General features: G+C 35.8%; 1 protein-coding gene across 4 annotated transcripts in view; it reads right to left on the reverse strand.

The window, feature by feature from the left end:
• Nucleotides 1-2,331: 2,331 nt before the first annotated feature.
• FRYL (FRY like transcription coactivator) overlaps nucleotides 2,332-24,553 on the reverse strand; it is a 194,466-nt gene continuing 172,244 nt past the window's right edge. For 3 of the 4 annotated variants that reach the window (XM_043970629.1, XM_043970630.1, XM_043970631.1), the window contains 6 exons: nucleotides 22,696-22,794; nucleotides 10,381-10,449; nucleotides 7,728-7,745; nucleotides 6,812-6,922; nucleotides 5,010-5,203; nucleotides 2,332-4,425 (listed from right to left, as the gene is read on the reverse strand). In XM_043970629.1, the coding sequence (XP_043826564.1) occupies nucleotides 4,167-4,425; nucleotides 5,010-5,203; nucleotides 6,812-6,922; nucleotides 7,728-7,745; nucleotides 10,381-10,449; nucleotides 22,696-22,794 (750 nt within the window). In that variant the 3' untranslated portion in view covers nucleotides 2,332-4,166. The remainder of the gene's footprint in view (nucleotides 4,426-5,009; nucleotides 5,204-6,811; nucleotides 6,923-7,727; nucleotides 7,746-10,380; nucleotides 10,450-22,695; nucleotides 22,795-24,553) is intronic. The other variant, XM_043970632.1, reaches the window with a different exon arrangement.

Raw genomic sequence — 24,553 nt, forward strand, 5'->3', positions numbered from 1 at the left:
CTCTTTTGCCATTGCAGAGGCTAAGGAGTAGGAAAAGGAAACAAGTTTACCTTAAATACCGCTTTTTTAAAGTTAGTTCATAGTCTTAAGCATGGAGCATTTGACTGAAGGTCTGTTACATTGTTACAGTAACTTGACTATGCTCCGGTGATCTGAAGCATGGGAGTGAGAATTTATATGGCACCTTAAGTGCTTTACAGATGTGTTATCTGATCCTCGCAACAACCCTATGATGCTGGGGTTATTATCCCCTTTTTCAGTTGAAAGAATGCTTTCATTTGAGAATTTTTTTTAATACAATATTTGAAAACAAGTTTGCATGATCCCAATCAGGGCAAGGGGGTGGTAAGCACATGAGGTTCATAGTTGATTCTTTAAGCCATTTAGTAATTTACTTTCTTTCTTTTTTTTTTTTTTTTGGCAGGGCAATGGGGGTTAAGTGACTTGCCCGGGGTCACACAGCTAGTAAGTGTCAAGTGTCTGAGGCCGGATTTGAACTCAGGTCCTTCTGAATCCAGGGCCAGTGCTCTGTCCACAGTAATTTACTTTCAATGTGACTAAAATAAAACGAGTAATTAATAGTTTACTGCTTTTGTAGGAAACAGCTTGGATGATGTTCTCTAACATAATAGGATCAAGAAATAGTTTATAGAGGACAGAAGAGGGACATGAAAATATCTTAGTGCCACCAAGCTCTCTAGGGGTTCAAGTTTTGCTGAAAAGAAATGAAAAAAAAAAGAAAAGAAAAGAAATGAACTTTCACAATGACTTCATGGCCTACAAAAAGCAACCTCATGTGGGTAGGAAACATTTTGAGAATTTGTTGTCATTGGGGTTTTTTTTTTTTTATTCTTTGGTGAAAAGTAATTTCCCAGTTACCAATTACCTTTCTTTGACAGTTTATAACACAGCTCACTGTCAATATGTGGCTTTGGATTTTATATCCCAACAGCAGAATTAAGATTTCAGTTTAACGAGTCAAAATTAATTAGTTCACTTTAAAAATGAATAATTTCTCAAATTTTATGACTAAAATGATTTTTGATTCTTTTGCAAAACCAAAGAGTTTCTACTTTTCATCCCCCTCACCTGCAAACTTTAGTTCTTCTACAGTATAGGAAGCTTGGTGGAAAGAACCATCTCATTTTTGTTTTTTTCTCAGGACACCCCAATCATTTCTGAAGAATCTTGGCAGTTAGAATCAGAAGGAAAACTTTCATTTTGAATTCAGACAGGATATCCTAAGACTTCATTTGAAGAAAGCTACTCGTGAGTAGAGACCGTTTCATTCTCAAGCTTGTATCACCAGCACAGTGTTTCTGACTTGTAGGCTGATTCTCAGTGACTTGGCCTGTTCAATTTGGACATGGCCTACCCAGTCATACTTTTGTAAATAAAGCCTCATTCATATGTCACACACTTCCCTATTGATAAGAAAATATTTTTGCCTAAGAGTTATGTTAAATGTGAGCCAAAGGGGTTGGCAAGCAGATTATCAAAATAAAAGTCTATTTCCCAGTCTTCTTGCAGCTATTCGTGCTTCTGACTCCTACTGAAGGCAGCAATGGCCTCTAGCCTTTTTCAGGCTATTTTTTTTCCTACTAAAATTTTGCACACAGTTGTCTTCCTGAGGGAGAAAAGTTAGTAACAGAAGAAAAGAGATCACTGAGGGAGAGGAGACATTGCTCCTAGAGATATATAATATTTTTGTTTGGCTATAATTGTAGATTCCTAGGAAGAATTTTATCTTACTTCATCTCTTGTTATAGAGGCTTGATTCTCTATCTGTACTGAAGTTTCATGTCATTTAGGCTTTGGCTTAAATACAGTGATCTCCGTTAGAAGTACTCTGGAATTATGTTTTCTGAACATACCAGGTTGTTGAGCCCCGCCCCCCCCCCTCACCCTCAAACTAAGAATTTTTAAGGGAAATAATCCTAACTTGGTTCTCAAACTCACATTTCATATAAAGTAATTTATGGCTTATTATATTTCTGTAAGTAACACTTTACCTAAGTCTCTTCAAAGAAACCAAAGATAATTCAGTCTCTTAATATAGGGCTTCAAAGAATCTTTTGTTACAATAAAAAAAAAGTAATTTTAAAACAATACTTTGGAAATCTTTTGTTCAATATTCATAATTTGAGTGAATTTAACATTAGGTTATAATTATATATTTTTGGTTCATAGTGAGGTATAAGAAACCAGTTTACAATCTTTTAAAATAAAAATGATATATAAGAGGAATGAAATCAAGTTAATGTTCTAAAATTCCTTGACATTCATGACGTTAAATTATTTAATCCCTAACATTCAAAATAATACACAAAGTAAGAGATACAATGTTTTTATTTTAACAAAAACAAAAAAAAGGGTCAAAGGAAGAGATAAAATAGGAAATGGTAAGAGATGATGTGAATAAAAGTGTGTAACTCACCACTAAATAAAACTACCTAACCTCAGTAAATAGTAATTAAATAATTAAAAGAACACCATCTACAGTACCAACAAGCCATCAAAATAATTCAGTTTTATCAGGGTCAAAAAAATACAGTGATTATGAATGTGCCATGACCAGTTATAGAACTTTAAAGGTAACATAACTACTGTCAGCAGTCCAACAGCGTGCACAGTGCCTTCAATTAATGCATTTCAGCATAATTACATTTCTGGTGGGGTCCTCTTCCCCAAGAAAAGGCAAAGCTAAGAATTTCATTTCTACATTCTAAACTCTGGAATCTCAGAGCCTGGTTTTAAAAAAAATCACAGTGGGTAAGAGATGCATATAAAAAATACAAGGTGTTCCTTTCAAATTAGAGGAATTGTGGGACTACATTCATTTCTTTTACAAAATGCTTTAAAAAAAAACCCCAACAGGTACAGTTCATATTATACTACAGACTTAACGGATAAGTCTATTGCATGTTTTGGTATCCATCCTCTGTGGTCCTTTCATTTTATTTTTTTCTGCAGCCCAAACTTCCTTAGTTGTCATATAGGTCCTGAATAAACATATCAATACATTTGCACCTCTTCAGCAGACAATAGGATCTGCAACTCATATATTTCTACCACCAGTGGCCACAATTTTTTCATTAGCTTTGTACACTTATCCTTATATAACAGTGCATTGCACAAATGTACAAGAAAAATACTGGTTTTATTCTATACAGTTTCTAGAATATTTACAGAATAAAATAAGTTAACTTTTTCTAGTGAGAATTGCTGATGGGCAGCATATATCTTTAATATACATTTAAAGTCTCTGCAGGCAGCTACTTTGGTTAGTTGTTATCAATAATTGTAACATAAGCACTGATCAGAGAACTGAGCAGCATTCCAATAAAGTTAACAGATATATTATTTCTTTTAGAAATCCTGGGAAAGCCCAGTTTTAAAATATTATTTAATGTCCTAACATTTACACACTATGAAGAGTTAGATCTAATAAAATAAAATTTCTTCAAAAATAATTTGCAGTGCTCTTTTAGGCATGCTCTGAGACTTTATCAACAAACATCCATACATCCTAACTCTCGCACATATAATTCCTTATGCAGACAAAACAAAAATAAAAGTCCACCACACACAACTGCAATCCCCAAATATTAAGAAATCAATGGTTTTTGCAAACAAGTCTTTTTCTGTTGATGTCTGACTGCACATTCTTCATGTAGATAATTAGGTATCAAGTGATGATTATGCTTATGATTGCTGGAAAGTCAGGAAGCCTTGCAGGTCTTCAGCTAAAATAAAGCAGCCTTGATTTCAGCCTCATTCCACCTGCTTTTCATTGTTTCTGTATTAGAGAAACATTATTGCAACGATTCTTAGAATTATTTTCTTGCTGCAGAAAATAATGCATTTCTGTGCATCGCTTTTAGCCCTTTTCCTTTCATGTAGTTTTATATAATTTTTTAAAAAGTTACTACTGTACACAGTTATTATGAAGGAATGGCAGTCAGTAAGCATTTTTTTTTCCTTCAGAGCTTTTGTTTCCAAGTTCTTAATTTCTTATTTTGATAAAATTCTACATTGGTCACCAAGGTTATGGATGTTGCTGGAAAAGGTATCAATCAGTTGCAACAGTTTGTGAAAGGTGCTTGATAAAATTCTGAGGTATCCCTCAGCTTTAATCTTTTTCATTCTCTAAATGATGGTGCTTCTCAGAATCCAGTGCTCACCAAATTTCCAAGAGGTTTGGCCTTTGTTAGAAGCTGGTATGATTGCACCATTCGCAGAGATTCTCTTATTTCCAGATTAAGTTCCATCAGTTTTAAGCCAGCTTCTGACATGTCCTGGTTAGAGCCTATAACTGCAAAACTGCCTGTCTGGCCCAGTGTTTGATGCCGGAAATATATGTGTAAGAGCGTTTGGACAGGATCATCTTCACAACTGCCAAATATATCATTGGGCCAAAGACACCTGCAAATATATATTTAAATAAGCATTGAAATAAAAAATGAAGCAATTATGGTTAATAAATGACCACTTTTCATAAAAATCACAGATACTAGGATCTTTCTTAAATATGGAAAATAAGGCAGGTGTTTCCAAAAAGTTAACATTTTAGAAAACATAATGGTGAAAATCTCTTCCCCAAAACAATCTACAGGCAGCATTGATCTATTATCATATTTAAGTGGGTTGTGTGGAACTTTTTTTCCCCAATCTGTGTGTGGCTGAGGGTCCAGGGAAGCTTCTAAAACCCCATGTAACACATGATACGGCTAGTGATACCGGATGACAATAGGCTATCTATATCTAGAAATGACAATTATTTTCACTACCAGCACCCCCAGATCTTTTCCCCTGGCTCTTCTTTCATATATCATGCTGCCATTATTCTTTCTGTTTACTAGGGCCTCATCTGAAAGGCCTCACTCAAACCTCTCCAACCCCTGTCATCTGTACTACTCTAGCATAGAAAGACAGAAGAATATCGTTAAGTGGTCAGTGAGTAGTAAGTTATTTTAGCTCTACAAGATTCAAATGATTTCATATTTTACCTGAAAGTTTTGACTTGTGCTACTGCTGCCACAAATTCCTTATTTCTCAAAGTTTCAATGAGAGAATGAATGGCAGTTTCTATTGTTGCCTGCGCAGCCTCGGAAACATCAGTCTCTTCAATGTTCTCGGAGGCAGCTTCGGCCTCCTGAAGAAAACTTTCTAATTGCGCAAGTTCCTCTGACATGTTAATTACCTAGAACAAATAATCCTTTCATAATCTTTTAAGCAATAATAAACACATTTCAGTTATAATAGTTATAAAACAAACTATAGTAAAAAACTGCTTTCCTGGGGGCAGCTAGGTGGTGCAGTGGATAAAGCACTGGCCCTGGATTCAGGAGGACCTGAGTTCAAATCCGGCCTCAGACACTTGACACTTACTAGCTGTGTGACCCTGGGCAGGTCACTTAACCCTCATGGCCCCACCAAAACCAAAAAAACCCCAGATTTCCTTAAAATTTTTTTCTTTTATTTAAAAATGGCTCTTTAAGCATAGCAGTCTGAATGTTACAAATTTTCCTAATACAGTGCAAATTAAATATATTTGTTCTTTCCATCATTCCATAAACGTACCATGAAATAAGATACTCATCAAAAAGCAGAATTATACGATTTTGGAGGTAGAAGGTACAAGGTAATGATGTCTATACTAAGAATGTCATCTTAGTAAACATTAGCCCAAGTAGGTATTTTATAGATGGGAAAACCAAGACCTTAAAAAGTGAAATAATTTAGCCAAAGCTATTCAAATAGCAAGTGGCAGAGCCAGGACCCATACTACCACCCCACAAAGGTTATTACACATAATGAAGTACAAGTTTAATCTCAGCTTTAATTTGTACAGTAACTACGAGATACTTTAAAATCATCATATCATTTGATTTCATATCTCTCTCTCTCTCTCTCTCTCACACACACACACACACACACACACACACACACACACAATGTGAACATATATCCAGGATATTATTTATAATAGGTTTAGAGACTGGATTTGGCTGGCTTTAGTGTAATATATTTGGACCATCACAATCTTAATGATCCTCAAAAAAAGGATAATTTTTGTGACTAATTATAACAGATTCCAGAAGAAAACTGAAATTAGAATCTCTGATCCAATCTATTAACTAAGAATTAATGCTCTTTTACCCTTTTTCCCCCAGGGCAATAAGAGTTAAGTGACTTGGCCAGGGTCACACAGCTAGTGTCAAGTGTCTGAGGCTGGATTTGAACTCAAGCCCTCCTGAATCCAGGGCTGGTGTTTTATCCACTGCACCACCTAGCTGCCCCGAGTTAATGCTCTTTTAAATTATTTTTCATTACATTATAAACTGATTTGAACATGTTCATACTTTCATATGCATTAATGAAACTAAGGAAGGATCAATGCATTGATAAAGAGCCATAGAAAATATGTTTGAGGCTTTATAATATAATGCTATCTCTTGATTAATTTTGATGTACCTTATTTGTTGCTTGATTAGGAATTATCTTATGGTTACAATGGAGATATTTAGAATCCTTGAAACTTTTATAGGTTACTATCTTATTGAGTATGTTTTCTTCCAAATTAATGTTTTGAAGTAATAAGTGAAAAAAAATTATTTCATGAACTGAGAAATTATTCTTTACTTGATGTATTATAACTTGATCAAGTAGTTAAATAGTATGTAGTGCTTTTTTATAATTACTTTTCCAACAGTGATCTAATATATATGTAAATTACAAATATAGTTGTATATATATGTATATATATATAAATACACAAATATATATATATATATTTATTTTTGGTTACCTCTGCTTCATTTTTGATTGTATCTACTTGGTTGATAAGTTTACAGTAGGCTTGGAACAGAAGTAGCAATTGGAAATGCAATTTGTATAACCTTCGACACAATTCCAGTTCCTAGGAATAAGCAACATTACATTAATGTTTAAGAAATAATTTTTCTGTAAACATATGACAAGACACATTTTAGCCAGTTTTCCAGCAAATAATTTTTAAGTAGTTATTTATTTACTGCAGAGAAGGAAATGTAGGAAATTTTAACAAGTTAATAGGGTATAAAGCTGATTAAAGGCAGATGAAAGATGCTTAGGGAATCTCAATTTATAATTAATACTTAAAGATGAACCACTGATATAGGCTATTTTATTTTTAGAGTTAAGCACATTTCCAACATAATAATAATGTTGGTCCACCAAGGCCACATGTAGAATGCTTTGAAAGGTGTAGTGCCCATGAAACACTTAAATTCAAGAAAACAACTTAAAAATATATAAAAATGATTTTTCACTAAAAGCACATCCCATTGCAATTACTTACAGCTGCCTAAGAGAGCAAACAAAAACCAAATGAATTCTTACTTAAAAGTAAGAATAATCATTTCCTTCTTTAAAATGAATTTTTATCAACTCTCCCAAATTTTGTATCCTCATTGAAATAAGCGATATTAACAAGTACATTTTAATATTTATTAAAAATATCTTAGAAAAAGCCAATGCTAGTCAGCTTTAATTATGAAATTCCATAATCAATGTAGGACTAACATTTCATGGGTTAGGGGTATGCAAAAGTGAAGCACAAAACTACTCTTAAGGTAGTCTATGACAAGAACATTGCTATGTCACCAATGGACAAGAGACAAATGAAGACCAGTTTGTTGCCTGACATGGTTAAGTAAGTCTAGAAATCAAGACAGTTCACTTACTGCTAGAATTTCCATTTGCTAAGCAAGAAGGTGAGCGGGTCACAAAAAATACAAAGGAAGAAAAAGACCAAGAATTAGTGTAGGAAATCATTTTAACTAGGGTCACAGATGTCCCAGGCAAACTGAAAGAAATATATTTATTCCCAAAAGGAAAATTATAAAATAATCAGAATGAAACTAGCTTTTTTTGCTTTGCCAAAATAATACAATTTGCCAATTACAATGAAAATTTGGTATACTGTTATTAGTTAGACCACTCATACATTGTTTATGATGAATAATATCAGATATGTTCTTATTTCTACTAGGTTTTGGAAAGTGTTTTTTAAAAAAAGATCTAGAATAAAATGCCCTTAAATAAAAAAAATTATGGTTAAAAAATCAGGGACTAAAATGAGATGAGGTCATTTGCTTTTATTTACAGAGAAGAATATTTTTAAATTAAAATCTAAATTTTATTATGCAAATTATGCTTACCTTATAAAGTACTCTAATGTAATAAAAATGAATAGTCTCTTACATTATTTAAGCATTTCCAGCTACACATTTGTTTATGTTACTTATTTTACTTGTCAGTGAAGATAGGATTTCCTAAACTTTAAGTTTCCATCCAGTTTTTGTGATCAGAATCACAACACAGATGCCTTTGTGAATTTAAGTAAATTACTAGTGCAGTCTGGATCACTGGGCATATACCATATGTGGTATTTAGAGATGATTTACTGTACTGGGGTTATTTTCTCAGTATTTGTATTTTCAAAACTATATAAAACAGAATAGTACATAATAGCCAATAATAATTTTGATATTCTTATGTCTCTTTAAATGCTTCAAATATAATGCATATTAGAAGAGGATAACTATTATCTGCATATGCACATCTTAACTACAATGTTTGTTGAATGAATTAAATTACAGGAGATATGTTAGTGTTAATTTTGAAAAGTGAATCAAATCTTTAATGTTGTTTCAGCTTTACATTTAATTTTTAATTACAACTTTTAGACTCTTTCAGGAAGTTTATGTATAGAAGTTTTTAAAAAATGAGTATAATACATGTATGTATATAAAATGACAGCCTTTTAAAATGTCTAGAATAACAACTTTAATTTAAAGGTTAGGAACTGACTTTCATGAAATAAAAGAAAAGAACCTAAGAGTATTTTTAAGTCAAGTGTATAATTTTAAGAGGGAAAAGCAGAATGGCATGAAATAAGTCCCAAAAATATGTTAATATCTGAATATCCACTATGAGCAGAGGATGATTCCGTCCCCAATCAGTTCCTAAAAAAAATCTATCTATATTATCTGTTTTTTATGTTTTATTTTACCAAGTTTTATTGAGCATAAGACCAAAAGACATCCCTTACTTTAAATAAGCACCTATCAGTCCCAATTATCCCATATTTCCAACCATGACAGTTCCCAGTGAATGAGCCCCCAAATTTTGCCTTTGCTGACTCTCTACCAACAGTTTTCTCTTCCCTCTTTCTATTGTCAGCCCCAACCTTCCTTCTTCCTTCTCTCACCTGGAACTGCTCTCTTTAGCCTTGTAGCAGCATGAGTTTTCTAAACAGCTTTTCTTGCCCCCGCCCCATTTATTTATATATTTGTTTGTTTGTTTATTTTTGTGGGGCAATAAGGGTTAAGTGACTTGCCCAGGGTCACACAGCTAGTAAGTGTCAAGTGTCTACAGCCGGATTTGTCTATATAGCTTTTCAAAGAAAGTGAAAATATTTTATTCTAACTCATATTTTCTAGTATGAAAGCCAACAATCAATGTTCCTATTTAATATCCCTGACATATATAAAAATAAGTCTGAAGAATCATTACTATATATATGTAATTACATATTTACACATGTAATTTACTTGTGTAATACAATATGTAATTACATAATTATATCCAACAAACACATATATGTAATGATTCTTCGGGCTTCTTTTTCTCTCCAAAATAAGCAGGACAGTATTGAAGATGTCAAAAAATGTGCCTTGCAAGCAAGCATGATCCTATCTCCTCAACACGGTTCTTTGAAGTAGAAAGGTTATTAAACTTTACATTAATTAAAAATGTTATTTAATTTCTTTCAGTTGTTAAAAGCAAAATACACAAATTTCCCCCCATGTGACAATTAAGCAGGATATAGACAATGTTCACTTAATGTAATATATTCAGTCCATTTGTATTTCTCAATGAACTCTTATATGAGCAAATTGCATCTGACCAGAGTTTCATCATCAGAAAGGCTATAATACAGTTCTACAGTGCTAATTTCAGGTCTGGTTTTTGGACTAGACAATGTATCTGTAAGGTACTGATGCAGAATACTAATTCCTTTCCTTTTAGAGTCAGCTGCATACAAAGCAGACCTCGACTGACTGGTACACAGATTTTTATCTAGCTTATCTATTGAATAATATTAAACCTCATATCACAAACTGGTTGCTTACTTTTATTAAAGTGAAATTTTCATCACTAAGCCAATATTTCATGGGTACCTAACTTTCACAAAGATGATTCTGATAACCAAAATGAAAAGTTTTACAAATATACTTTATTATTTCTAAAAATATCAGACAAGGTCTGGAACACAAGAGTATTTTCACTTGTCTTAGAAATGTAGCAAAAAAGTGAGAATAAGACACTTACCTGTGCATCTGTGTTATTTCTATACATGTTATCACCACCACCAAATGTCCTCTTGCAATTTTCTAACCACTACAGAAAAAAAAGGGATAAGTAACATTGAGTAAAGTAGCTTCTCCACTGTAGTACAATGCAGGCTGTTTCACATAATGACACCTGTTACTGTACAGTACTTACCATACCTTCTCACAACCCTCTCAAGTAACTATTGTTTTAGAGTTCAATGGAACTTCATTTTACTGAAGAGGAAACTGACTCAGAGAGTAGAAAAGTGCCTAGCTCAGTGGCTAATAAGGATTGGAGGTCAGGTCTTCCTGACTTCAAATCGAGTGCTCTTTCCACTCTATCATAGCACTTGGTATACATGAAGGCATTTTGTGTTCCAGAGAGATGGACTGATCATTTTTTCTTTAACTGCAGTCATCTCTTCACTCTTTGGCTGAATAACTTAACATCAACAACTACACTTGTATTTTCTTTCTTTGTTATATTGCAATAAAAATGTCCATCCTTAATGCAGAATAACTGCAACCATTTTTCTAAAAAGTGAAAGAGAAAAAACTCATTTAGATACATCACCTAATACTTTATAAAGTGCTCTTCTCATAACAGCCTTGTGAGACTGACAGTACAGATATTATTTCTCTTTTGTAGACAAGAAAGCCCAGGATCAGAGAGGTTAAGTGACTTTGCCCAATTGGGGTCATGTAGGATATGTACGATGAAAATGGGCTGCAAAGCCAAGTCTTCTGATTCTAAACCAAGTGATGACTACTATGCTAGGCAACCTCTCCAGATGAAAAGCTCCTCATAAAACATCATTAACCTCTATAACCTTCAGAAAACTCTTTTGCAATCATTGATTTTTTTTTTTAAAACTGAAGAGATTCAAGCACATGGGGGATAAATATAATTAACAAGTCCATTAAACTTAAGTAATACCATTATTTTAGATTTAAATGTCACATTTCAAAACATTTAAACATTACCTCATACATTTGATTAAAAGTTTTCCTCAGATGTATATATTATTTCTGATAAAACAAACATCACAATCTTAATTATATTTTGAATTAACATTACTACATCTTTAGAATGTAAAAGGTCATTTAATGTGAGTAAAATGCAGCTCTGACTAAAATTTTATTTAATGATGCAGAATTTTAATCAATAACAGTGATGTACACATTGCTAAGACTGAAGTGCAAGTTCAAATATGGTAAAGCTTCTTTGACTGTGACTACCTCAAGACATAAAGATGAGTAAACAGTTCACTTTACCTCTGTAGATTTCACTGTAAATCTTCATGACCTATATCTAACCTTTGTGAGATGTAAGACTGGGAAATGAAAAATGTGATTTCCCATCTGGTCAATTTAATAAAGGCTACTTAGTGAATTAACTAGGTCTGTTTGCTTATCAGAAGTGGAATTCTCTAAACACTGGTGTCAGTTTCAATTAGTGACACAGAATCCAAGATCCATCTTAAATCTACTAACAAAGAAAAAAAAATCAAGGGTGTCAAGAAACATTTTAGCTTGAAAAATCAGATATAGACCTGATCCTTTTTTCCCTATGTAGTGAGTGCATTTTGCTTTTTCCTGCTCCTAAAGTCATACACATTTAACACATTATTGCTTGATGAAAATGTATTATCAAATGGGATAGTAGGAAAAAATGTTAGCCATCAGTTTTCATGAGGTAGGTTGAGTCCTATGTAATATATTCAGAATGCATAAAACTATTAAAGGGAGAAATTTTAGGGCATGGAAAAACCTGTTTACAATATTTAGCTGAAATATTTTAATGGTCAATAAAAGTAACATTTTTCACTTCCATCTTAGCTTTCAACATGTAAAGAATGGAAGATGAAGCTTGATCTCAGTTATTTCAAAACAGTTCTTTTGACAATCCAAAAATACCAAAACCAACATATATAAAAAACAGTTCTTTTGACCAGATTGGACCTCTGCCCCAGACTTTCAGAATGAAGTGGTCCCTGGGTTATTTTTTGACAGCATCACTGAAGAAAAACATGTTGTTCGCTCCTAGTGAGATAAGGCTGACAGAAATTATGGTCAAATGCTATCCAGTGGATTTCTTAATATCAACCTACTGAATAGACATCAATCACAACGTTATGTATTATCTTTATTCATAGACTGCTTTCTAACAGAATTAGGATGCTAGGGTAGTTTTTTTTTAAAGCTATCACTATTAGCAAATATACTAATGGTAATAGTTTTAAATCTTAAAAAATCATCTTTCCCACAACCCAAGATAATTTAAATTCTTTGTTTGCAAAATAACATGCAATGTATGTCTGCGAATACATACACAGTCTTCTTGTTACACTGCTTGTTGTTGTTTTTCTCCTCTCTTCCCCTCCCCCACAATGGCCCCAGGCACTGCCATGTCACTCCCACAAAAGCAGGAGATGATTTTAGTCTGGCAGATGCCAGTAAGAGAGATTCAGTCAAGCCCTAGTGACCACAGGCAGGTCACTTAAGCTCTCTGGGGGTTTGTTTCCTTATCTGTTAAATGAAGGAGTAAAACCAGATGATCTCAAAGTTCTCTTTCCAGATTCTAAACGTATGAGCCAATACACATAAAGTTCCTGAACTATAGGCACTGAGGGGATGTAGAAAACAGCTGGGTGTTGGCTTGTAAAGTCAACTTACTAAATCTCTAGCTATATTATGTGCCAGGATAACAGGGTACTCTGTAGTGAGCTGAAGATTTCAATTTAATTTGTTTATTCAACATATTCCATAATCATGTTGATGTGTGTTTAAAAAAAATTAGCCATATTTACAGTTGAAGTATCCCAGATACAACTGAAGTATCCCAGAGCTACAAGTGTCCAGAAACTGAGCAGCAGTATACCATCATCTAGCATAATGCTATAGAACTTCTACTTTTCTTCCAAAAGCCAGAATGATGTAGGTATGTCTCAAGTCAAATAATGAAGGAACACATCCCAAAGGAAACCTCTGAATCCTAGATTCTAGGGTCAGCTGCATCACAGAAGCTGTTTTATGTCACCACTGCTCCTATACTAACTTTATATCTTCAAATACAAAGACAGAGATGCCGCCAATTGATAGAATCTGAGATGGAAGGGACTTCAGAGGCCATCCTTGAACAAGTGTCTAAAATTTCATACCCTGTGCCCGTCCTAGATTTCCATATTTGACTATCTAGTCTAGAGCACCAATCACCCAGGTCACTGCAAAGATCTTCCTCCCTTTTCATTACATTCTGCAGACAGCTAACAAAAACATCTTGCAAAAACACCATTTTCATCACATCTCTGACTTTCCCAGGAACATTCCATAAGTCTAAGTCTTGTGGCCTCACATATTAGGCCTCCAGCTACCTACCTTTTCAATAAACTCCAGTGGCTCCTAAAATCTGGGTGATCAAATCTAAAATCCTCTGTTTGGCATTTAAGCCCTTCATACCTGACTGACCCCTTTTCTTCCCTTTCTAGTCATCTCATACCTTACTCCCTTCCACAACCTCTACAGTCCAGTGACACTGGCCTCCTGGTTGTTCCTTGCACAAGACATTCTGTTTCCTGATTCAGTGCATTTTGACTGGCTGTCGCCTAAGTCTGGCATTCTCTCTCTCCCTCTCCTCTTCTGAAGCTACCTTCAAGTTCCAGCTAAAATCCTACCTTCTTCTATAAGACGACTTTCCTGATCCCACTTAATGCTAAGTGCTTTCCTTCTGAGATTATCTTCACTTATCCTGTCTGTGTTGTTTATTCATAGATCTTTGCACATTGTCACCCCCCATTATATTGTAAGCTCCTCAGGAGAAGCTCTGGTTTTGACTTTCTTTTTATCTCTAGTGCTTAGAACAGTGCCTGGCACAGAGTAGTTGTTTAATAAATGCTTCTTGTTGTCAACTTTTAGGTAAGACCCCTTATACATGATATCTCCCCTTCTTGGAATGTGAGATCTGTGAACAGTGGCATGATTTCCTTTTTCTATTTGTACCACCAGTGCATAGCATAGGGTTCTACTTTTCCATTCATTCATGGTGGGAACAAGCAAGGTATTGCATGTTTTCACTATTGACTGGTGTTCAAGAAATGGCATAAGAGAATAAACCTCATTCAGGAAGAGTATGGTTAGAAAAGGATGGAAGTTACTCATGCATTTCAAGAAAAGGGTAACAGCTAGCCTGATGCTAGCTAGACCCTCAGAAGTTAATAAGATCTAGAAGAAAGTCTCTGGTACATGAGATGAATCATCTATGAGAAAAACAAGGACAAGAATTAACAGAGAATCAGGAAGCATATGGATTGTGATGTGCATTGATGGAGAGATTACCCACATTGGTGAGATCATAGGAGTCACTGAAGTATTACAGAAGGTATGAGTCATTAATCTATAATATCAATCTTTCTGTTAGCCACACATACCAAAGGCTTGAAGGGCTCACAGTCTAGCAGCACTTCTATTATCGAGAATTTCATTTTCTGTAATGCACATTCCCTCCTTTAATCAAATGAGATAATATTTGTACAGCATTTAGCACAATGCCTGTGTGTCAGCACTATATAAATGCTAGTCCCATCTCATTCTCTTTTAAGGGGTTTACTTCCCCAGTTGCATATCAGTTGCATAATTGCCTATTTAGCTGGTCTATCCTGCAGAAGTTATTGTCATAGCTATAATTTTAAGATGTATACTCCAGTAGGAGGCAGGACAGCTTAAGATCTAGATTCCCCTTTGTGTGGAAAATGTGACACTAGGCCTTAAGTTCATAGTGCCCCAAGCAGCTAGCTCTCTACAGCAATGAAATCAAAGGTCTAGTTAAAAAAACAAAACAAAAGCCAAACCTCAAACATTTAATGAGTGAAAACGAGGTGAAAGGCACTATACATCATAGGATACAAAGATGAATAGAATCCTTGGCTTAAAAAAAAAAAAAGAGAGAGACTACAGTCTATTAGGGTGGATTGACAATTACACAGACAAACGTAATGATACAAAGAGTGTGGGAGTGTAAAGATTTCATTTATTTTATAATCCATTTGGGATAAATTCTCTGAGAATGTTATTCATTTAATAAGATTCCACTCACTTCTTCTCTATTTTCTAAGACTGACAATAATAATAATAATAATAATAACAACCTGGAGTTCCAATTCCATGTTTTAAGCTATTAAAGCTTTAAACTGAACTAAGACTTTTGACACATTGTCATCATAGAGAATAAAAGTTATATTGCTTAATTTACTCAGACACACACTTCAAAACCTGAAACTTCCAGCTGCCAGGCAAGTACTGGCTAAAGTACGGCTAAGAATAAAAGGATTTAAGCTTCATTGTAACTTTCTAGTGAGTTATAAATTTAAGCTGAGAGCACAACAGTACATGATTTAGAGTAACAGCAACTAGAAAAAATTAAGAAAAGCAAGTGCATTAAAGTTATATTGTTTTAAAATCTCTTCTCCTTCTGTTTTTATTTTGTCCAATAGATATTTGGATATTTGATTAATAATGACAATTTTATCATAAGAAGCTTCCCCTACTCCAGTCGTCAAAGGATTAGAAATTAACTTCAAGGAGAATATATTGTCTTACGTTACGCATGGTATATTCCCTGAGAAGCACCATTTAGTTGAGAAACAACAAAAGGTAGAGACTTCAAAAATATTCTGTAGAAGTCTTCAACAAGTTCAACATTAGATAGAATGGCCTAATAAGTGACAGCCCTCCTCTATAACTGATTAAGAAACTGCATGGAATTAAAAATTATGATTGCTATCATATATTATCTATCCCAGAAAATAAGGAAACAAATATTTAAAAAACAAGTGCCTTTCTCTCCAAAATTCAGCAGAGAATTTGGCTCAAATTGATGATTTGATAAAATAAATTACATGCCTATAAAATATATTCCCATGCTTTTTGAATTATCATCATGCATGTTACAGACTAGACTCTGCATGTCCCAAAAGTCTTAGTAAAGTTTTACACTACTTTTTTTTTCTTAGTTGGACTTTTGATTTCATTGGTGTGTGCCAGACCTGGAACTGAGGTTGTCCAACCTCTGAGGCTGTGTGACCTCCATCCATTACACGATATTATTTTTCCATAGATACTCAAATTAAATTGAAATCCATTTTTCTTGGAGAATGCCAAAAGACTTAAAGCTGAATGAAACCTAAGAGATAATATACTCCCAAAGTTCCCAACCTTGGGGTTACAGATTGTGGGGCTTTGAAGTCAGGAGAAATTTATTCAAGCAGCCACTTGGCTACTTGATATATAGGAGATGTATACATAAAAATATATACACACACATGCACATATATACATTTGTGTATGTATATGTCTATTCATAGGCAAAACATCCATAAACAAACATGCTACTACAAACAGCATCATTTGTAAATATATTTTACCATTTTCAAATGTATTTAGATGCTTTTGTGATTAAATAAAAGACATTCATGTAAAAGTACTACTGAATTGACTAGCTTTACATAATGTTTTTCACTCAATATGTACTAATAGCACAACTGATATAAGATGCTGTGAGGTTTCTGGCTTTTTATTAGCTCTAAAAAGGGGCCCTTCAATCTTGAAAATCTTGGGAACATTTTGTCCAGTGCAAACTCCTCACTTTATGTATGAGAAACTAAGGCCCAGGAGGTAAGCAACCTGATCAAGATCATCCAGGTATTAAGTAGCAGGATTGTCTTTCACATCAACGTCTTCTAACTCAGTTCAATCCTTCCATCACTAACTGTTTCAACTATATTCCACACTGCAGCCTTTCTACTAAATGACTAACTATACTAGGCTGCCTAAAACAGCAGGATTACGTGGTTAAATCCCAGGTGAGAAGCCCCGGTACTCCATATGTGTCTGTTTTCATATCTTAACTCAAAGATGCTAACCATTTTAGAGAAACAATTTGCAAAGAGGCATCAGCTTACATCCACAGAACTTAGCAAAATGCCTAACACATAGTAAGCATTTTTAGTAAATTCATATTTTCTTCTCTTTCCTTTTCTTCCTTTCCACCCGCTGTTCCTCATTCCTACTATGCTCTTCTTTTTCCTCTTCTTCTTCTCCTAACCCCCTCCTCTATCTACATATTATACAGGGCTCCACCTTTAATCAATGCACTTCCTCATCTTGTATGTGGTGTCATGTGTTGCATCAAGATAAGGATATCTTATTGCTCTATTCTTCTGGGGAGATGAATGGTACCTTAGCCAATGGTGAAATAATACATTTTATTAAACTTTTCAGAACAAGGTCCAAAATCTTCTGAAAACTCTCATTTTTATCTTGCTTCTTGGGTTATATATTGTTATAGCTAACTGAAAAACTGGAGGTACAAAGATCTGACACACTGAGCTATTGGAGGAAAAACCAGCTGTGAAATCCAGGGCTTCCTCTTATTCCAAGCAGTCTCAGAGGTCTCTGGAAAGGCAAAACCTTGACTGGAAATTATTTTGGATTTATAGCACTATTCTGGAAGCCTATAAATATATTTTTTAACTTTCATTTGTACTAGTAACTCACATTAACACAGCCTTCAAGATTTACAAAGCATAGCCATCTTTGGCACTTATTATACCCATTTCACAGTTAGAAAACTGGGCCTCTATGAGGTCAAGTCATTTGACCAGAATTACACAAATAGTAATAGCAACTGAACATGAATCCTGGTCTTTTCGCATTAAGAAAAATCATTTTTTAAAATTTTAAGCCCAATAGCCTTTTACTGTTTAGGAACCTAAATACTCCAACTGTCCAATTGTCCAAGCAAGATTGGTTTAAACTCCTATTACATGCTACAAAGCATTATATAAAACAAAGGCTGTTCTGTCAACTAAAAAAACACTCTACCATTAAATCTTCATTCACAAATTTATTCAGGTTCTTTCTCTCTTCTATGTATATCCTTCAAGGGAAACTTAGCTTATTTCTGAAGTAGTTTTAATGCATTTTCAAGTGTACAGAGTTATGGCATGACAATGAAAAATATGTAGAATTCTCAATAAATTACACATTCTGAGGGTCACTGGACCTCCATATTCAATATAAATAGGAATAATAAATAACAGATAGAAAAAATAACTTAAAACTCCTTGCTGTTTTGATTGCATATAGCTGATTTTTTGTTTGAAAATACATTTTAACTTTAATAAATAGCAAATCAATGTGATTTTGAAAAACTATCATACAGAAAAAGCAAGTAAAAGCAATTTAACTATTCTGACAAAACATCATTAACTAGTTTATTTACTGCTATTTCTGATATTTGTTTCTGCTATTTCTCGAATTTTTCAATAGTCTTAAGTAGCATGGTTGGGTTTATACAGCACCATGCAAGCCACATCTTCCACAGACTGGGACAAAGTCCTCTGGGAACTTTGAGGAAGGGACAGAGCCTCTTATGTAACTGAGAAAGGCAGCACCTGAGCCTTGAATAAAGGATTCTAAGAGGTGATAGTGAGGAAGGTGCACATTGCACAGGAAATGCAAACTCAGGGAATAATTAGATGAGAAAAAAAAGAAAAGAAAAGGGAACGAGCATTAATTAGATACCTACAATGTGCCAGGCACCATTGTGAGAAAATGGGTAGTTGTCTCCTCTCAATGTGGATATAACAGTCAATCATACTCCTTTTGACCTGTTTGTAGGACAAAGGTCTCAGATCCCCTCCTCCTCCTCAGGCTAACAAAATCACATGGTTCAAGGAGCCCTGGTCTCAATAAGGTCTGCTCCAGAGTTGTATCCGTATAAGGAAGTATAAGGTCCACTCCAGAGTTATGCCCATACAAGGAAGAGGGGTGGAATACTGCGTTCTGATTAGCTAGTTTTCATGGTAGATTGTAACCCATGAGTAATCGGACCAGTGATGAAAAAGGGGAGAGTCCATTCACATTAGGGACTAGGGTATAAAACAGGGCCTTCGAGTCCCCTTTCTTTGCACCCACTAGCTGCACACTAGTGTGCCCCTTTCTCATGAAAAGGAAATAAAGAGCCTTTGTTACATTGCTGCTGAGTTCCTGAGAATTATTGAGAAGAGGATTGATTTTCCCTCACAACCATGCTGAATGCTGTCCAAATATTATCTCATTTGATCCTCATAACAACCCAAGGAGGTGAGTGTTATTATCTCCATTTTACAGAAGAGGAAACTGAGGCAAATGGAGGTTAAATAACTTGCCTAGGGTCACACAGGTAGTAAGTGCCTGAGATTGAATCTGAACTCAGGTCTTCTTAACTGCAAGCCTATGGCTCTATCCACTGTGCCACCAGATATGGCAAGTCAAAGTTCATATTTACTAAGTGCAGGGGATAGAAACATGAGCCAATCTATAAGCCAAGACAGTCCCTACTTTCAAGGAACTTCTGTTTTAACACAGAGAGACACGGGTTAGCTACAAGGCAGAAGGCAATGCCCTGGGGTCTGGAAGGGTCCAGCCCTTTGGTCTTTAGGACACAGCTAATAAAATGTTGGACTAGATGACCTCAGAGATCCTATTTACACCTAAATCTTATGAATCTAAGTTTACTTGATCCAAAGTTTTATTGTTCATTCAGCCAAAGACATTGTCCTTGGCTAATGAGTCCTTAGGAAACTGCCAATCAGCCGGTCTGACCCAGAGCACAGCATGGCTGAATGTGAAGTAAGGGCTGAAGCAGGATTTTGAAAGGCTGTGAATTCCAGATTATTTGCATAATTCTCCTCCTCCTCCTCCCCCCACCCCAAATGGAGAGACTGAAATACCAACTTTGCACATTTGTTTGGATCATCATAGAATTTATCAAAGATTATATTAGTAAGAAGTTAGGTAGCTCGATGAAAGAGAGCTCTGGACCTGAATTCAGGAAGATCTGAGTTCAAATCCAGCCTAAGACATTTACTAGCTGTGTAACCCTGAGCAAAGCATTTCATTTCTGTCTGCCTCAGTTTCCTCAACTATAAATGAGGGCAATAAGAGCACCTATCTCCCAGAGTTTTTGCGAGGATCAAATGAGATGATATTTGTAAAGCATTTAAAAAACCTTAGTATTCTATAAATGTTAGCTATGATTCATCTGAGATTCTTGATCACAAAAGGAAGGGAAGGTCAACATGAAATTAGGGAATGGAGGTGAGGGTAAAGAAAGGAAACAAGCATTTATTAAGTGCCAACTATGTGCTAAGTGCTTTACAAATAAGTTATATATGTATATAGCATAGTTCAGTTTCATTCAACAAGCCCTTCTACCAGAAGGCAGTGAGTGACTTTCTATATATATATATATATATATTTTTTATTATTTTATTTTTTTGCAGGGCAATGAGGGTTAAGTGACTTGCCCATGGTCTCACAGCTAGTAAGGGTCAAGTGTCTGAGGCCATATTTGAACTCAGGTCCTCCTGAATCCAGGGCTTGTGTTTTATCCACTGTGTCACCTATATATTTTTCTTTCTATATATTTTAAAGCTGCTCATTATTCAAGTTCTAATTCAAATCTCCCCTTTTCCATTCTTCTGACAAGGATGTCTCCTTTCTCTGAAATCTTGTAGTACTTGTTGCCCATAAACTCACTTTACTCATATCATATCACATACTCACATCAATCAATAAAAAAAACATTTATTAATAACATACTATGGGGCAGAGGCAAGATGGTGGAGGAAAGGCAGTAAGATCTCAGAACTCATGACATGATCTCTCTCTAAAAACAACAACAACAACAAAAAAACACAAAAAAACCCAACACCCAAAATAAAAAACAACAACAAAATAAAACCAACCCTCCAAATAATGCCATAGGACAATATTGCCTGGAGCAACAGAACCCACAAAAGAAGGAGGGGGCTGCTGTGCCAGGGAGGGAGTGGAGCCCAACCTGGAGGTCACACTGATATAGATCGAATCCCAGGCAGGCCTTGCCAGAGAAAGAGCCCCCCAGAGCCTCTGAATCAGTTGCAGTATGGTGTCATCTAGAACTAAGCTCACGGTCTGGTGAGAAGGCTGAGCAGTTGGCCAGGGGGAGATTACAGGGGTCTCTGCTGGCACTGAGGTGGAACTTGGGTGTTTCACCCCTGCTGGAAGCCAAGAAATAGGTTTGAGTGGTGGTGGCCCAGGTTGGGGAGGGAAACAGGCTCATCTGAGCTAACAACCACAGCACACAAACTTTTGCTGCCAGGGAAAGTGAAGAACCTGCTCCTCCTTAAATCCTTAAACCCCCTGAAGCTTGGGACAGTAAATCCTGGAAATAGTGCCCCATTTTAAGGAGGAGTTAAAATTCAAGTAAAAGACTGTCAGGATGAGCAGACAGAGAAAGATGAAGACCATAGACAGTTTCTTTAGTGACAAGGAAGATCGAGGTATATCCTCAGAAGAGGATAGCAATGTCAGGGCTCCTACATCCAAAGCCTCCAAGAAAAATATGAATTGGTCTCAGGCCATAGAAGCACTCAAAAAGGACTTTGAAGATAAACTAAGAGAGGTAGAGAGAAAAGTAGAGAAGAAAAAATAAGAAGAGAAGTACAAGTGATGAAGGAGGGTCATGAGTCAACAGCTTGAAAAGCCAAATTGGCCAAATGGAAAAGGAAGTATAAAACCTCTCTGAAGAAAACCATTATTTAAAAATTAGGATTGAGAAAATAGAGGCAAATGACTTTATGAGAAACACAATAAAGGAAATCCAAATGAAGAAAAAAAAATAGAGGGCAATGTGAAATATCTCCTTGGAAAAACAGTTGACCTGGAAAATAGGCCTGATATTCTAGAAGCAGAAGGCAAAATAGAAACTGAAAGAATTCATTGATCACCTCCTGAAAGAGATCCCAAAATGAAAACACCCAGGAATATCATAGCCAAATTCCAGAGCTCCCAATTAAAGGTACACCTGGCTGACCCCCAGGAGGGAGTGTTCTCAAGTCCAGTGAACCAATGGATTTGGATGACGCTAGCATATACCATGTAGTGCATCGTGTAGCATGCACCATGCACCATGTAGCGTGCACCGTGTACCAAGTAGTGTGCACTGTGTAGCATGCACCATGTACCATGTACCTATAACTTTAAGATGTGTACTCTAGTAGGACTCAACTACTATGAAAGCCTATCCTGGAGGCTGCTCAGTACAAAATCTTAGGTGTCCCCCAGTGAACCCAACTAGATAGATAAAAGGAGCTATTTTTGAAAAGCAGTAAAGACCCAAGAGATTAGAGTTCAAATCTAACACCTGTGTTATTTTATGGCCCCTTAGGATTTATGGCTAAGGGCAAAATCCTTTCTATTAATGTAAAATATGCTTACTGAAATGACTCACCTGTTCGGCTGCTTCTCTTTTGGCATTGTATGTATCCAGATGTTCTTGCAATTCCAACACGCTGAACTTCAGTGTTTCTAGCAAATCACACGACACCAACTGTAAAAACAACAAAACATTTTTTTAGATAATTTGCCTATTTGGTAATGATCACAAAATTTAAAATTTGTAGCTGAAGGTATATCAGGATTACCTCTGCTCACCCAAGGGGTCCACTCCTAGAGCTAATGAGCTCATTTTTCTTTATAAGTACATTTTAATGGAGAAGCTGACAGTCTATTTAAGTTTCTTTGGGGAGGCTGAAAAAGCCAGAATACTCCCCCAAGATACCCAACACCCACTAACTGAATTCAGAAATATTCTGGTGTCCCAAAAGGGTCAACGCTCAGATGTTATGAGGCATTCTTCATTTATTTATTGTTCTTACATCTAGACAACAAGGCATGTGGCTGCAAAAACACATCGGGTCCAAGGCTCTCAGTCAGTACAAGGACCCAGAAGCTCACGGCTCTTTGGATTTTATATGATTTTTACATAGTGCAAGAGGGACCAAAGGTTCAGGGTGTGAGCTGATTTTTCTTGAGTGAGGATTTCAGAGAAAACATCTGAAGGAAACGTAACCCAAAATCATCAGTGTCAAAAGGTGAAATTTATAGTCAAAAAATGGAGTCACTTTGGTTTAAAATTCCCTGTTTAGACCTAGGGCTCAAGAGCCCACTGGTCCACCAGTTACCTAAAGAAAATCTGACCTAGGCTGAGACACTGAAGGTGGGAGTCTTCTACTCACACAGACATTAGAGGGATGTAGTTGGCTGTTCTAGAGGAAAGGAAGGAGCACCAAGTATGAAAGAAACTGAACAAAAATATAAATCCTAGGATACAAAGCAGGAGGCAGAGTACAGTGCCACCAAACCTGGGACCCTCCAACCAGGAAAGTCACGTGATCAGGTCCCATGAGGACTGAGTGTTGACGTGTGACTCCTCAAATAACCTGCTGGAACACTCCAGCATGAGCAACAAAACTGGTTAATCTTAGCAATCTCTGACCCCCTCAGGGGCAGTAATGAGGATGAGCACTATGTGGTTCTGAAGGATGACCTGGGTAAGGAAATCAACCTTGATCTCTCCCTCTCGGTTTCCATGGACAGGTTTTAGACAGTCTGCTTCTTTGCAAGAATGCTTCTGAACAGAAGAACAGCCCATAAGAATTAAACCCATATCCATGTTCAAGCGCAGCGTTTTGGAGTTCCCATTTCTGGTGATGCCACCAATTCCCCAAGCTATAGGCAGAAATGTGGTCCAGTTTCCCAAATGCATGATTAAAAATGGAAACTGGGGATATCAAATATTTAATGCCACAGGAGCCAAACCATGCTGAGAGAAGGGGAGTGAAGGTGTGGTCATCACAGATGAAGGAAGAACTGTCAACCAAAATGAGGGGTTTAGAATCTGGAGTGGGAAGAGAGGTACTGGAAAACTGCGTTTTTGCTGAATTATCATAACTCTATGAAAGTGATATTGGTAAAATAGGTGACCTACAGGGAGGCATTTCTTCTTATAGCGAATGACCTGAAGAGAGGTTAGATACAGGGATGGGAACATAGAATGAGAATACTGGGTACCTAATTGTGGGGTGGGGACAGAGAATAATATATAAAGGGGAATGCAGGATTGTAAAGAAAAAACTTTGCTTAGGGCTTACATACTTATTTTCCCCAATGTACTAAGAGAACAGTATATGGAGGACCATTTGAGATCCCTTCTAGGATTATGCACTGTGCTGTAGTCAAAGGAACATAGTCTGGGACTCAAAAAGCCCAGATGGTGCCCTTGACTTTGCTGCTAACTAGCTGTGTGA

This window comes from Dromiciops gliroides, chromosome 6, assembly GCF_019393635.1.
Source record: "Dromiciops gliroides isolate mDroGli1 chromosome 6, mDroGli1.pri, whole genome shotgun sequence".
Classification (NCBI taxonomy): Eukaryota; Metazoa; Chordata; class Mammalia; order Microbiotheria; family Microbiotheriidae; genus Dromiciops; species Dromiciops gliroides.